General features: G+C 46.4%; 1 protein-coding gene across 1 annotated transcript; it reads right to left on the bottom strand.

Moving 5' to 3' along the window:
• Window positions 1-696: 696 nt before the first annotated feature.
• LOC136522676 (basic endochitinase A-like) lies at window positions 697-1,906 on the bottom strand. The gene has a single exon (XM_066516488.1). The coding sequence runs from the start codon at window positions 1,904-1,906 to the stop codon at window positions 923-925; it is 984 nt and encodes a 327-aa protein (XP_066372585.1). The 3' UTR covers window positions 697-922.
• Between the last annotated feature and the right edge of the window lie 15,180 nt (window positions 1,907-17,086).

Below are 17,086 nucleotides of genomic sequence, written 5' to 3'. Positions count from 1 at the left end.
ATAGCAGAATTTCTTCTAGAAAAAGTGCTAAATCCCAACGGCGAGTTCTATTTTGATCCTAAGGAATAAATGATGTAAATTAAATGTTTATTGATATCGTTATTTTCAAGAACAAGATAATGAAAGTGTTGTATATATACATATATATATATATATATCTATAATATATATAGTTTCATACTTTATTTGAATATAATAATGCTCGAGATGAGAATTAGATGTAATTATATGCGTGCGTGTATTTATATTAGCAGCGTAGAATACGTACATTAAAAACATATTATATATTAAACAAATATGTGTAACTGAACTGAAAACAAATTAAACAAAAAAAAGAAAAAGAAAAGGAACCTTTAGTCCCGATTGGGGTTACCAACCGGGACTAAAGGGTACGGCCACGTTTGCTCAGCTGGAGGGCCTTTAGTCCTGATTGGTAACACCAACCGGGACTAAAGGTCCCTCTTTAGTCCCGGCTCAATGACCTGGGACTGAAGGTTCCACCTTTAGGCTCGGGATCGTTGTCCCGGCGCAGTAACCGGGACTAAAGGCCGTTACTATCCGGGACAACAAGGCCATCCTGTAGTAGTGTTACCTGTACTCCATCATAACGATATAATTTAAATAGCACGGTACATAGTGCAAAAATTTCGGTTTTCTGAAATTCATATGACACCTTATAATGTCGAACACGGAATCGATTATAACCATTTATTTGATTTATTTCATGAGCAAATTCGATAGCATGGATATTGCATACGCTCTGACGACTCCATCGTAACATTACTATTGGCATGCTGCTTGCCGTGAGCTCTTATTAGTACTATATATGCCCCATTATTTACGCGTCAGCGTGATTCTCCAAGGTAGCAGTAGTAGTTCCAGCAAGGGATGTGCTTTCGAAGGAACTCTGGTTGTAGCAGTCCTAGTTGTCGCCATAGCTGATACCAAGGATGTCGCAGTAGCTGGTGTAGAAGAAGGTCCGGTTGGCAACACGATCGTCGTAGCCGTGGCCGCACTCGAGGCCGCCGTTGATGATGTTGGTGATGACGCCGTAGCCCGGCAGCCTCCCCGCGGCCTCGTCGGCGGCCGAGGGGGTCCACTGCTCGGTGATGACGTCGTGGCACGACGGCTTGGGCGACTGCGGCGTCATCCAGAACCAGATGGCCGTCTTGAAGGAGACGACGGCGTCCGACGCCACCAGCTCCGGGTTGCTCAGCAGGTCCTCGCCGATGGTGGGGTCCTGCCCGGCGGGCCCGTAGTTGTAGTTGTAGGAGAGCTGGATGGGCCCGCGGCCGAAGTACTTCTTGCCGGGGACGCACGGCCACTGGGCTTTGTCGCCCTCCATGTCGCAGTAGTCGTCGGTGGCGCCCTGCTCCTCCTTGTAGCAGTAGCCCCAGGTGAAGGCGCCGTCGGGGGCCTCCGGCCACCCGCCCGTGGTCTCGTGCCCCGTCTGCCCCAGGAACGCGGCGAGCTCGCGCTTCTGGATCTCCGTGTCGCCCGTGGTGCCGAAGCCGTCGAAGGCGTTGGCCGCGGTGATGAAGGCGTCGTACGTGTAGAAGCCCCGAGCTGGGCACTGGACGTCGTTGCGGTTCTTCAGCATCCTCTCGAACAGAGCTTCTGTGATAATGGACGCCACGCCGCCACCGCTCGGGGGGCTAGGGGTGGGAGTGGGAGGGGGAGGCCCTGGAGGGGGTGGGGTCGGGGTGCTGCCGCCGCAGCTGCCGGTGCACTGGCTCTGGCAGCCGTCTCCGCAGTAGTCGGAGGTGGAGCCGCAGTATCCCCACTTACTGCAACAGAGGCAGTCCGCGCAGAGCGCCCCGTCGGCTTGCTCGCCGCACTGAGCAGCTCGAGCGGACACGGCGAACGCCACGGCCAACACGGTCACTAGTGCCAGTGCTCTCATCATGGCCTGGTGCGTGCCAGAAGAGGAGGGAGAGCATGCCCTTATATACAGGCAGCAGGGCAGGCTGGCAGAATGATCTCATCTCGATTACGCCTTGTTCTCAACTATAGGTGGCCCAGAGGGTGAAATTTTCGTATTTTAGTCTCTTTTGAAAACAATTTTTAGAAAAATACTAACGCCAAAACAATTTCTAAAAATAGACTATTTTTAGGCGTCTTAGCACATGACGCCGAGATATGAGGCTCGGCGTCGTGTCACTCCACGCCGAGGTACTGCCACGTCACGGGAGACCGGGGTCGTCGTCGACACGTTGGCACGTGGGTCCGAGACGTCGGCGTCATGTCAGCCGACGCCAAGTACCCAACATCGGCGCGGTCGGACTGAGCGCCGAGCTCTGGCCCCATCCGGAGCGCGGCCCAGGCGGCCCAAAAAAGAACGGTGGCCCAGAAGCTCGGCGTTGGGTCACTTAACGCCGAGCTTCCAGACCTCGGCGCGGCCCGACTCAACGCCGAGGTCTGCACCCTTTAGGCCACGCCGAGGCCCCTTCTTCTTCTTCCCTCCCCTCCTCCATTCCCCCACGGCTCCCAAATCCCCCACGGCCCCCACAAAACTCTAACCTCCAAAATCGCCCCCCCGGTGCCCGGATCTCGTCTCCCGAAGCTTCCTCGAGGTAATGGTCCCTCCCCTCCTCCATTCTATCCGCGTAGATGTGCTTACATTGTCCCTAATCATTTGGAATCATGGTTGTTTGGTGATTTGGTATATTTGTGTTTACATTTGCAAAATGTATGGCTTAGGATGATTGAGTGCATTGTTGTTTAACTATTATATGTGATGAACATGTTAGGTTAGTTTGGTTTCTAGTTATTTTGGTCATTAGGGTTATTTGTTTATTGTAGGTATCATTAGGGTTAGTTATTTGTTGGTCATTAGGGTTACTATGTATTTTATTAATTTGTTGGTTATTACATTTCAATTTGTTATGACCAAGGCGTTTTCTTCGTAACGTTAGGATGCCAAGGCGTGGTAAAGCTCGTATTCCAAGGTAATTCTAATGTTTATTCATTATCTGTGCAACAAATAGAAAACCCTAGGTTTAGGTTTGGTTCTCCGTTAATATGACTAAATTCTTTCAATTATAGCTATGGTCGCCAGAGGGCAAATCCCTACGACCTAAAGTCTCTCCCTGAAGGTGTTCCTCGACCAATGTGCTTTTGTGGTGATCCTTGCAAGGTAGACATCTCTGAAGATGAGGAAACATATAGGCAGAGGTACTGGATGTGTCCCAATTATGCATGGGAACCTACAAAGCAACAACGCCGTGCATCGTTTGTGAGGAATTTTTATTTTGTTAATTAATTTTCTTGTGATATTAAGTATTGCTTATTTATTTGTTTTGTAACAATTTGTTTTTCTTGCAGACTGTTCCACCACTGTGTGACTTTGAGCAGTGGATTGACACTGAGATCAAGGAGTCGGACAAGCAGCGTCTAGAAGGCCTGAAGGAGTGGGATGCGGAGGTTAAGGAGAGGTTTGAGCAGAGACGCAGACTAGAGGCTATAGAAAAGGAGCATAAGGAAGAGGAGGAAAGGAGGCGTGTTGCTGCGTACCGGGCGGAGAGGGAGAAGAAGTTTGAGCGTGTGCGCCGAGCGAAGGCAGCGATGGAGGGGAATCCCGATGCCGAGAGGAAGGGAAAGTGGCCTCGTTGCACTCAGTAGGTATTTGGTTCATTCACGAGCGATGTCGTGTAGCCCTGGACTTTTTTTACTATGTTGTAATGCACTCTGCTTTTATTTCAGATGAACTTATTCCCTGGACTTTTTTTATTATGTTGTAATGCACTATGATTTTATTTCAGATGGTCTTATGCCATGTACTTCGTTAACTATCCGAAGACTGTAGTGGTACTGTTTGTATCACTGAAAAGACTACTTGTGTTGTTGCAGTCACTGAAAGGGCTATAAGTACTGTTGTAGTCACTGAAAGGGCTACTAGTCTATTTGAAAACTCACTGAAAAGCCTAGATTCGTTTACTGTTGTATCTGTATACGCAATGAATTAATATCAGAGTGATGTACTGCATTTAGATGAAGTGACAAAACACAGGTGTAGCCTTTTCAGATGAAATGACCAGTCATGGTTGTAGGCTTTTCAGATGAAGCATCTAGCCTTTTTAGATTCAATAAATGAGTAGGCACACATGTTTTTTGTCACGTAGCATTCATGGTGAACCTGCCTTCATCTCTATATATAGTGCTCCATGTCTTACTCCACATCCACACAACTTGTTTTCTGGTTTAGTTTTAGCAAATGTCGAGCAGAGGTTCCTCGAGTGGAAAGGGTTTAGGTGGAGGGAGAGGAAAGGGGGTGAGGAAGGGACCTCCGATTGTGTGGGAGGGTTCTCTGGGTCCTGATTCTTTTGAAGAAGCAATAGAGGAATTTCCTTTGGAGAGGAAGAGTGACTTCACCCGTGAGAGACCTCTTAGATCATACGATAAGCGCATTGAAGATTGGCCAAAATGCCGCCACGGTTTGGATTGCGTTGTGCAGATGTACAACGACTATGACGGTGGAGGCCGTCGTTTCTTTAGATGCCCGCGAGGATTTGTATTGCCTTTGAACTCTCTCCTTTTTTAGATTTGCATTTAGTTTCTAGTAGTACTTATTGGTAGATGGGTTTTCAGGATTCAAGCTGTCCAGATAACTGTGGCTTCACTAGATAGGTCGACCCTCCTCCTATCTATCCCCATCAACAGTACATCACATATCTACAGGGATGCATCTTTGACCTAGAGTATGGCCCTGAAAGTGGTAATAGGGACAAGTCGGACGACGACAACAGCAATGATGCAGAGGAGGCACTATGCAATAATCCGTACTACGAGTGCACGAACCATAAGAAGGACGGACCTCCTTCTCCACCGCCCCCGCCACCGCCACCACCACCGCCTCCGTCAACTGGAGGATACTATGGGGAAGGCGCAACTCAGTTCAATATGTGGGAGCATTATTAGGACCAACATTTGTTAGTCAATCCGAATGTGGAATGCTTGTATGAGTTGTTCTTTTCAATCTCGTAAGGCATGCTAGGTTTAGTTTGCAACATGCCATTGTTAGTTTTTATGTGAGTGTGTTCCCTTTGTAATGTCTGTATCACTTGTTTCTTTCAATCCCCTAAGGCATGCTAGGTTTAGTTTGCGACATGCCATTGTTACTTTTGATGTGAGTGTAATCGTTGTGCCTCCGCTATTTCATAAATTGCAGTTTACCTATCTCTAAGTTTCATGTACTATGGTTGATTCCCAAACTGAAAAAAAGATTTGAGTCTCTCTAAAAATAGGGGATTGAAATCGAACCAACAATCGGTTTTTCCTGTAGGAACAAATATACAAACATAAATATAACTTGTCTACTCTTATTAGTATAACTCATGTTAGTCGAAGAGGAATCGTTGAGAAAGATTTTTCATTTGAATCATGCAAATAGGATCGCAACATATACCAAATGGTTTGGGTCGGCGTTTACGTGTTGAGCTGAGGCTCGGCGTTGAGTCGGCCCACGCCGACCCTAGGGTTTGGGGTGTGTGAGGTGGGCTGAGGCTCGGCGTTGAGTCGGCCCACGCCGACCCTAGGGTTTGGCGGCTGTGTGTGAGGTGGGCTGAGGCTCGGTGTTGAGTCGGCCCACGCCGACCCTAGGGTTTGGCGGCCGTGTGGTGGGCTGAGGCTCGGCGTTGAGTCGTCCCACGCCAACCCTAGGGTTTGGCTCGGCCTTCTACGAGTTGGGCTGAGGCTCGGCGTCGAGGTGGCCCACGCCAACCCTAGGGTTTGGCAACGGCCGTGGCCCGGTTTGGGCCGAACCTCGGTGCTTAGTCGTAACACGCCGAGCTTGGGCACCTCGGCGCTTCGATGCAAGGGTTTCCAGTAAGTACCAGGGGTCGGCGTGAAATGACTAAACACCGAGCTTGGGCACCTCGGCGCTTCGGTGAAATGCTTTCCAGTACGTACCAGGGGTCGGCGTCAAATGACTAAACGCCGAGCCCCTGGGTTCACCAATATATCATCTCTTCTTTGCGTGCTTCGTCCCCTTTGCGTCCCCTTCGCTAGCTCCCCAACTCTCCTAACATGTCACCGTGGATCCAACAGAGGTTGATTGTAACATGGAGGATGGGGATGATGACACCACTTCTTCCTTGTGAGTTGCGACGGAGGCCCTTAATAGCTGGAAACATGAAACATGGCGACGTTCCACACATTCACATAACACATGACCACACCGACAGACACATTAGGTCCAACACATTAAGCATCCAACATAATCCAACACATTCAACATCCAACATAGTCCATACATATGCTTCATCAATCAACAAACATAGTCCAAACATAGTACAAGGTCCAATGCATACATAGTCCATGCACAAAATAAAGCATATGAAGTCTTTGGATCTTTTATCGCTCCTTGTACCTTAACGTGGACGGCGAGCGTAACGCTTTCCCCTCCCAAACGGATAGGTACCTGGAGTGTACCTATCCACTGGTCTGAGCGTCCTATGTGGACGTCCAGAACCGGAGGGGCCTTGAGTTCCTTGGGGTGCATCTCCAAGCTGGGACATGCCAATCTCATCATACTCATGATCATACTCTCCCTGTCCTTCATCAACTTCATCATCATAATGACCATGTCCTTGACCACCCTCTGCAGTAGTTACTGCACCATGTGAAGAAGAAGTCCTGCCACCATGTGCACCATGTGAAGATGAAGTCCCTCCAACATGTGCAGTAGAAGGTCCAGCACCAAGCTATTGTGGGAACGTCTACATCCAAGGCGTGCAGCTACCTTTCGTAGGCGATGCATGGCACGCTGCATTTTGAAAGCACTATTAGTAAGTGGGGTTGGTCGCAAAACTATATAAAGATGTAACATCAACTGAATGAGAGAAGACTACCTGAATGTGCTGTCATAACATGGAGGCCTCATCAGGATCGCCCACAGGAATAATCAATGCCCTTCCTTGGTCGGCCACTGTCCTCATTATCTCCATGCTCTATGCAACAAAAACAATAATTTAAGTCTCTATCACAGTAAAGACCTCAGAGATTGAAATAGTTGTATCACTTATAGCTCTGGCTAACGCAGGGGCGATCTCAACTTGCCTGCCTTCTCGGGTAGCTTGGTCATATGGGTTGTTGCCCTCATCCTCGCTCGCAATGTCAGCAATGTCTTGCTCCGTCTAAGCGGGCCTCAATTGAAGCCTTGTTCGTTGACCAAACCAAACAAGGTAATCATGGAATGCCTTGTCACGATGGACGGCGTGGATGCCCATGTTGTTCTGCTCCATCAACATCCACTCATCAATGTAGCGCTGGTGCTCCAGCTGCCAGTTGGTGATCTTCTTATTTTTTTATCTATTGAACCTGCAAATTTTACACCAAATCGGCAATATGAAGGCCTACTCAATGATTCTTTCATGTGAAACGAACAAAATATTGTATGTTACGTACTTGTGGAGCTGCCAACCGGTGGAGAAATCATCGGGCGGAGAAGGCTGCAGCCTACCAAACTGCCGTGCTACACGGTGAGGGAGATGGTACTCAACTGCATAGAAACAAATAAGGGGGGTCCTCATCGTCCAGACATCCTCGTCTGCCATGCACAAGGCGCTCAAGTTGAGATCCGTTACTTGCCTCCGCCGATATGGGCTCCATTGAACCTATACACAACGTCGTCATCAACTAGTCGACGCTCAATTTGTGCACATATCCTCGATTAGGGCAAAAGGGTGGGAAACTTACATGCTGTGGCAAAAGGGTGTCCAGCTCGTTGGTGAAGCTGATGTACGCGTGGCGTGACACGTGGTATGTTCCGTGGGCTCGCTCGTAGAGGTGTGCCATGGTAGGGGCGACAACTACGTCTCCTTGAGGAAACCAAGGTTGTGGGGGATCAAGCTGATGCGGTCTCCCAACTAGAAGCCTCTCCCACATCCAAATCTACAAAAAAAGAGTGGAAACATGAATGTTAATCACTTTTGTTAAGAAAAAACATTGAATTGTAGTGGTAACTTGTACAACTTTGCTTTATTACCTGCAACAGTGTGATGCAGCCTGACATTGTAGCGTGCGCGCCTCCAGGACGGCGGCAAGCCTCGCAAAGCTGACGGTACAGGAAGGCAAGTATAGCCGAGCCCCAACTCCTATTGCCGGCATCCTCCCAGTTCAAAAGGCACGGGATGTACATCCAGGACGCCGTGTCTCCAGTGCCGTCAGGGAAGAGAACCGTACCAAACATGTGGAGGACGTAGGCCCGACAGTAGTATGTCACGGTCTTGGCGTCTACATTGGGTGGGCACTCCCAAAACTGCTGACGAAGCCACCTCAGGGACTTCCCACTGCTGCGCCGTTTCTTGCCAGCCTCAACTGCCGCTAGGGGCCATCCCAAGAAGTGCTCAACCCGCTGCTGCCATCCTTCAGACTCCGTGTCTCTTGTCACTGGGAATCCTCGGATTTTGACTCCAAGGATCATGGCAACGTCCTCGAGAGTGACCGTCATCTCCCCGCATGGTAGGTGAAAGCTGTGTGTCTCCGGACGCCACCGATCTATCAACGCCGTCAGCGCCACTGGGTTGAAAGGTGGCGTGCCTCGACGACAAACACGAGCAACGGTAGCAAGGTTCGCCAGCTTCAGGAGGGGCGTGTACCTCTCGTCGTAGACCATGGTCGTAGAGGCCTCATGTGTCATTGGCCTCAGCACATTCAAAACCTGCAAAAAAAAACAAGCATGAAAAAGTATTAGTTCATGTCACTTTATAAAGAGCATGGACTATAGAGCAAAACATGAACAATGCAGTGTTTTCATACGAATTGTTGAATATACCTCTCCGTTCTCGATCCTCCGAGCCTGGTGGTGCTCATCGAACCTTGGATCAAGAAGGGGGAACCGATCCATCCTGCAACATAAGCAATGCCAAACCATTAGTGTAAGTTAAAGCATGTGTATGTGGTACGAAGTAACATAAAAATAAAAAAAACAAAAGTAAACCAATGTACCATTACACAAAGCAATTCTAGTAGCTAGCTTGATGGATACCTGTTGTCTAAGTAGTTCAGGACATTTTCTCTTATTGTGGCCTGGCTTATGGCAACCAGAGCAATGGCTCTTTTGGGTGTCCTCTACAAAATGTCTCCCAACCTTACTCCTGATTGATCTACCTTTCGTGGCTCGGTCCATGTCCATCCTAAACCGCTTCCGCCGCCTAGGTCCTCTACTCTTCCAGAGTAAACCAAGATCAGCCACATACTTGGGGCCATCATAAGTAGGCCATTGACTCTCGTCAAGAAATGGCTCGAACTGAGGATTCCAGGTGCTCATTAGGTTCCTCAAAGAGAACTCCACGGCCATACGGGGAGGGACCTCAGGGTCAACACGTCTAAGGCGATAGGCTATAATCATGTGGGAGCAAGGCCTATGGTATATGATCGGTTTTCCACACGTACACTTGTTCTCATTGATCACTACTTTATGTTTTCGAGCACCACGGTCTTCACCACCAATGTTAGTTCCGCCACCCTCTAGAATCTCATATCCATGGTTGATCGGATCGAAACATGAACCCTTCTGTCGTTTAGACTTTTTCTTTGAGAAAGCTAGTTCCTGAGATGCTAAAAGTGGCCAAGCTTTGCCTGCTGTCCATAGAGACCTCGCATGCTTCTTCCTCGAAACGAACCAAGAATTCAACTTGTAGAAGGTGAATGAGGCAATAGCAGTCACAGGCAGACCACGACAACCTCTTAGAAGGCTGTTGAACATCTCTGCCATGTTACTAGTCATGAAGCCCCATCTCCAACCACCCGTGTCATATGCAAGTGACCACTTATCCTTCGACGCCATCAACTCGCTCAAGAATTGCCTGCCATCAACATTTGTGGCTAACTTCAGGGCATCTAACTTGTCTTTGAATAATTGAACCTCTTGCTGCCTGCAAACCTCCTCAAATAATTTGAAGTTGTCCTTTGTGTGATCACGCCTTATAAGATTCTGAGCAAGGTGTCTGGTGCACCACCGGTGATGTATTTGGCCGTAATCAGGAATCTCTTGTTCTACGACATTCAGAATGCTAGCATGCCTATCGGATATCACACAAACATCACGTCCCAGACCAATTACCACTTGTCTTACTAGCCTGAGAAACCAACACCAACTATCCATGTCCTCCTTCCGAACAATCGCAAAGGCCAATGACACAAGCTGGTCCTCTGCATCTGTCCCAATACAAATAAGCATTGTGCCTTCAAATTTCCCTGTAAGAAAGGTCCCGTCAATTGAGACGACGGGCCTGCAATGCTTGAATGCTTCGATGCTCTGCCCGAATGCCCAAAACGCCCTTCCAAATACCTGGCTACCATTCCTTGTTTCACCCTCCTTAGGTAAATACTCGAAGTGCATCCCAGGATTTACGGCCCTCATTGCGTTCAACATTACAGGGAGGCGCTCATAAGCTTCTTCCCAATTTCCAAATATTATTTCCAGTGCACGCTGCTTTGCCCTCCATGCTTTCCCATACTTGACATAGTAATTATACCGTTGGAAGATGATCTCAACCAACGCAGACACCGTAATGGTTGGCATATGCTTCACCACGGGGTATAATTGCCTTGCAATGAACCTAGAATTGAGCTGCAGATGGTTCTCTTCAGCCTCAGCAGTGGCACAAACATGTGGTTGCTTCACTGAGGTAATCTTCCATTTGCCTGCCTTCGTCTTCCTAGCACATACTCTCCAACCACACTATTGTTCTTTACAAGCAACAGTGTACCTCTTCTCCTTGAATGAATTGATGACCCTAAAAGGTCGGTTGTGTACAATGAAGTACTCTTGCAACCATGATTTCAACTCATCCATGGTAGCAAACAATATGCCTTTCCGTATGATGAGGCAACCGCTAACATCAGGCACAGTTGTATCACTTGGCCCACCATCAGCTACTGCCCTATGACCATGGCTAAGGTCCTCGAAATCACCAACTAGTGGATCTCTCCAAGGCAAGACCCTAAACAATATCTCTATTTCCCTTAAATTTAGACGACCAACAGGGCGATCGTCATCAGAGTCTTCGACTATCTCCTCTACGAAGGACTCATCATCTCCAGCTATCTCCATGTCAAAACGGTTCGTACCCTAGCATCACCAAAGTCTTCTTCACTACTAAGATCATCTTCGTCGCTAAGCTCATCCTCAATAGAAAAGTCTCCGCTAGCGTCGTCCAAACCTTCTTCTGCATCAACAATTACATAATCATCATCCTCTTCATCACTATCATGATTGCCCTCACCATCGGCAACCGGATTCTCTTCCTCATCTCCACCGTAGCCTAGTTGTGTGACAAGTATTTCTTCTTCAGGAAAAGGACCATAACCTATATGAGCGGGGGAAGATGGCCATGCTTCAAAGTTATCATTTCCTAAGCCGGACTCCTTACTTACTACTAAATCCAAAGATCGCACTTCTGAGGCCAATACAACTGCCTTGTAATCATTCCATTCAGACTCGTTTGTAATTTTGAGCAACCGCTTGATCCGAGGACCCTTCGACGACCCAACATCTATGACACCTTCAAACTGAACATGCACGTCTCCTTCATTCCAGCCTAACTTAACCTTCACTTGCTCCACTAACTGGGTCAAAGATGGTGTTTCAGAAAAAATCAACAACTCCTCACACATGTCTAGAAATTCCAAACTATCATCTCTTGTCCTAACAATACGGCCTCCATGATGCAACCTCACTAATTTATCCATCTACAACCATCACACAATAAGTAGTGTAACATATGAATATATTTCAATCCAATAAGTAGAAACTAAAATATATCATTTCATCGTTTTTCAACCCCAACAACATAATCATTTCTAGTCATAACAAATTGAAATGTAATGACCAACAAATTAATAAAATACATAGTAACCCTAATGACCAACAAATAACTAACCCTAATGACACCTACAATAAACAAATAACCCTAATGACCAAAATAACTAGAAACCAAACTAACCTAACATGTTCATCACATATAACAGTTAAACAACAATGCACTCAATCATCCTAAGCCATACATTTTGCAAATGCAAACACAAATATACCAAATCACCAAACAACCATGATTCCAAATGATTAGGGACAATGTAAGCACATCTACGCGGATAGAATGGAGGAGGGGAGGGACCATTACCTCGAGGAACCTTCGAGAGCCGAGATCATGGCACCGGGGGTCGATTTTGGGGGTTAGGGTTTGGTGGCGGCGCGGGGGAGAAGAGAAAGAGAGGGAGGCCGGCGGTTTTAGAATGAAGGGAGGAAGAAGAAGGGGCCTCGGCGCGGCCTAAAGGGTCCAGGCCTCGGCGTTGAGTCGGGTCACGCCGAGGTCTGGAGGCTCGGCGTTAAGTGACCCAACACCGAGCTTCTGGGCCACCGTTCTTTGTTGGGCCGCCTGGGCCGCGCTCCGGATGGGGCCAGAGCTCGGCGCTCAGTCCGACCGCGCCGATGTTGGGTACTTGGCGTCGGCTGACATGACACTGACGTCTCGGACCCACGCGCCAACGTGTCGACGACGACCCCGGTCTCCCGTGACGTGGCAGTACCTCGATGTGGAGTGACACGACGCCGAGCCTCATATCTCGGCGTCATGTGCTAAGACGCCTAAAAATGGTCTATTTTTAGAAATTGTTTTGGCGTTGGTATTTTTCTAAAAATTGTTTTCAAAAGAGACCAAAATACGAAAATTTCACGCCCAGAGGGCCCGTCCTGGCACAGTCCGGACACGTTGTAAGGATCCAGATGGCTAGGGGGAGGGTTTGAATTACTGGTAGAGAACATAGCTTTACTTTTGGTGGAGAATCCCCTCTAGTCCTGGTTTCTCACCTGGGAGCAAGCATTCGGGATTAAGGGGGTCCTTTAGTCCCGGGTCAAGAACCGGGACTAAAGGGGGACATTTAGTCCCGGTGGGTAACACCAACCGGGACTAAAGGTGCCTCCTGACATGCCACGATGGCCGGCACCCTTTAGTCCCGGTTGGTAATACGAACCGGGACTAAAGGTTTTTTTCCTTTTTTGTTTTCTTTTCATTTTTTTGTTTTCTTTTTAAAATAGGTTTTCGAAGTCGTATTGTACGCTGCTAATTATATATTTATACGCGCGTATAGTATGTTTCGGTTCAAGCACAATGAACGTATTAAATCACACAATTCAAGCATAGAAATATATATATATATATATATATATATATATATATGCATGCATGCATCATATATATATATATATTTACATGCATATGTGTATTTTACATTATATTATTTCATGTGCATATATTACAAAAGATTGCATTACAGTTGTTGTGATATAACAAGTTTTCTCTCATCCTCTAGCTTGGTTTCCATGGCAGTGTTGGGTCGAAGTAGAACTCGCCCTTGGAATCGATGACCTGGTCATTAAAAAATCCGGCTATAGACTCTTGAATTGCTTTGATTTGGTCTTGCCGTATGACCTTTTCCTCCAACCATCGAGCCTACAGGTTTGAATTAAAGGAAAATAAATTAATATATATACATACATACCTATATATATATATATATAAAGACATAGTAACACAATCAATAATAATAATTAAATGAATATATAGTGTATTTTTAACATACTTTGAGTCTCTCTGTAGGAGTTCTTTGGGAGACCACCTTGATAAACTTACAAACATAGTAACCACAGTAGTTGTTCTCCTGTTCCTGCCTTAGACACCACTTTACGAGAAAAAGATTTGTCATCCAATCTGGTGATCTGGTGAAAGCTATATGTTTAATTAATAAAGATGATGCGATTTAGGGGACTTACTTTCAAGGGGATTACATTCAGTGGCGCTTTGTATTTTCCCATGTGTTGCTTCTCAATAAAGGTTTTCCAAACACTGCCCAATAAAAAATTTGCCACGTCATCAGATATAGTTAATCATCATGTTTGTGTGTATATATAGTTGCTAGAGATACCGAAATTACCTCTGGATAATATCTATCATATCTTGGTAGTCTTGTTGTGGTTTTCTCATCGAGTCATAGATTATCAAGTGACTTTTCACCAGATCGATGTCTATCAATATCCAGTGATTGCTGCATGTGTTTATAGGATATAACGCATAACACTCATTAATTAACTAGAATCAACATATGAGCCATTAAGGATGATCGACATTATTAACACTCACTTGAAGTTATAGGGAAAGAGTATATCCTTCTTGTGGCGTTGGTTCACTAAGAAGTTCATGAGGTTACTCTCTGACTCAGACTTCTAATTAGGCTTTGGAGTAACTGGGTCTTTGAATACTATATGGGGATCAACAAAACCAATTTCATTGCAGCCTTCCTTTCTGAGCTCTGTCATTGTAAATCTGCATATATATATAGTACTTGTTAGGATAATTTATATGTATATACACACATATGATGAGTTTAATAATAGATCGAAAGAATTATTACTTACATGCAATAGCAACTAATGATAACTTTGTCCAGAGAGGTCAGGTGGCATAGTTGATGAAATTCTACAAAGTCAACATACATAACATCATCGCCATGGAACCAATGTTCATCTCTAATTCTGACACCAATGCAGAAGTCTCCACCGGTAGACGCCTGCATGTATTACTTGTTTAGCAGGTACATTTACGTCCCCAGATCACATAAGGCTTGAGGGTTGTATAGACTCTGGCCTAGTACAAATTTTTTCTTCCAAATATCAACCTCCACCGCACTCTCAATGTTTCCATCACCAAATATCTGGTAAAGGTCGAGACCAGTCTCTTCAATAAATTCACCAAGGTGATCCAAATCGACATCCGGAGGTATGTTTGCCTGATGTATTAATCCTAAATTCGAACCATATTCATTACCAACAACTAGCGGGGGGACTGATTGGTGCGATTGTTGTCCGAGTTGTGCAACTCCTTTCCCTGCCCGCTTCTTTTTCTGTGCCGCCTCAATTGACTTGGTGAGAGTGCGGTCATAGTTCGTTAACATTGATTTGGACGGCTTACGAGATTCCTGCTGTTGTTGCTGGTAAGAAGCCACCTTTTTCTTAGAATATCTGGAGCTACGAAGAAGTACGGTTTCTCCGGGTTTCTCCTTGCTTCTTGATCCTTTTTAAGTTTGTCATAGAATCTGGACATATCTTTTTTATATGCATCAGTTACTTCTTCCTTCTCTTCAGATATTATTTTGGGAATAGCCCTTGGTTTCATGGTGGCTTTCTTTGCCGGCGGGGACTGGTTCTTCATTTATGGGGCTGGCCTCTTGCTAGTACTTGGCTTCTTGGTAGGCGGGGGCGGGGGAGGCGTTGGAGACCTCCTTGGAGGTGGTGGCAGCGGCGTTGGAGACCTCCTTAGAGGTGGCGGCTGCGGCGTTGGAGACCTCCTTGGAGATGGTGTGGATGCAGCCTCGCCTTCCAACACATTGTCATCGTACAGAGCACTATGATGATCTGGCGATTGAACAATTGGATTTAGGTTGGGGGAGGATCTGCTACAAAAAAAAGGAATGACATATTATTATGAGCAGATTGTTAATTATTTAAGCCAATATAAATTAATGATGTAGTGTTTTCATCCGCACCTATGGTGAGGTAGTTCAGGAGGAGGTGGAGGCGACATCCCGGGAATGATGATGTAGCGCTTACGCCATAGAATGAATGTCTTCTCTGCTTCTCCTAGAGTCTTCTCGCCATCACCTCCAGGAATGTCAAGAGGCAAATCACTAAAACCTTTTTTAGCTTTATCTACCGAGATGGTAGCATATCCTTCTTGGATTATATTCCCAAGAATCCTTGGTGTCTTAGTTCGGTCGATAGGATTAACAAGACCGATAGCCACCTTGATTGTGGAATTCCCCTTCGGAATGTGTAGCTCACACGATGTACAAGGTTCAGTGATGTCATCCATAGAGAAGCGCAGTCCTGTGTCCCCTTGATTTGGAATCTCCGTGGAAGCGCAGCTACTTTTCAACTGAACAGATTGGCTAATGTTGATTCCTGACTCTTATGCCTGCTTGCTTGCACTCACTGCTATTTGCACTTGCCTTCTGATTTCCTCCTGCATTCTCGCTTCAAGGTTTTTTTCCTGCTCCTGTGCTTCACGCACCGCTTCCTCCAACCTCTGGAGCCGCTGTGCCTCTTCTTCCTTCTTTCTCTGGCGGCTTCTGTAGGAAGGTCTGTCCTGAGGGAATCCATGCTCCCACGAGACACTTCCTTTGCCTCTAGTTCGGCCACCGTGTTCAATAGTCCCGATGGCGTATGTCAGTTCATCCTTCTCTCTGTTGGGCATGAACGCACCACTAGCAGTAGCTCTCTGAGCATAAAACAATCTTTCTACTGCTTCTTATAGTCTTGAGCCATAAACACACTTCCCTGTCTCCTGGTCCTGTGTTCCCCCATGAGCGAAAAACCAATTCTTTGCACGCTCTCCCCACTCGAGTGATTCTGGTGTGATACCCTTGGTAAGAAGGTCTGCTTCTATTTTGTTCCACTTCTTAATGGCAGTCAGGTAGCCACCTGATCCCAAGTTATGGTGGTATGTCTTCTATTGGGCATTACGTTGGTTCTTTATCACTCGACTCACACCCTCTTCCGACGACTTGTACTATACAAACTCATCCCAATAGGGCCTCTGCTTTGAGATTGGGCTTGGGACAATGAAATCTGGTGCTATGTTCTTCTTAACATACGTCGTGTATAGGTGTTTCTTCCAAGTCTAAAACTAGGTGGCCATCTTCTTCATTGCCCAATCCCTAACTCGCTCCTTCAATTCATCACCATCTATTATATCATCATAACCATCTGTTTGGAGCGTGAAATGTACCAAGACATCTTTCCAAATTAACGTCTTGTCACAATCGGAGACAAAACTGATATGAGGAGCATTGGTCTTCTTCTTCCATTCGTGGGTACTGATCAGGGGCCGGTCCCGTACAAGGTAACCATAGTGGTGCACGAATTTCGTTTTATTTGGCCCCCCTGGTTCGCCTGTATCCACATTGAACCCCGAGATGATGAAGCGGCCCTCCAATGGCTTTTTGGGACCTCGAACATTTTTACTCTTCGTTGTAGTTGTTGATGTCGATCCAGAGGGCTACAAAACATAAACATTATTTTTAATGTCAT

The sequence above is a fragment of the Miscanthus floridulus genome, chromosome 18 (assembly GCF_019320115.1).
Source record: "Miscanthus floridulus cultivar M001 chromosome 18, ASM1932011v1, whole genome shotgun sequence".
In the NCBI taxonomy this organism is placed as follows: domain Eukaryota; kingdom Viridiplantae; phylum Streptophyta; class Magnoliopsida; order Poales; family Poaceae; genus Miscanthus; species Miscanthus floridulus.
The sequence above is the reverse complement of the archived record's forward strand: the minus strand, read 5'-3'. Positions and strand labels throughout refer to the sequence as shown.

Excerpts from the sequence above, each read along its gene's own strand:
- LOC136522676 (XM_066516488.1), bottom strand. The coding sequence starts at position 1,906 with ATGATGAGAGCACTGGCACTAGTGACCGTGTTGGCCGTGGCGTTCGCC.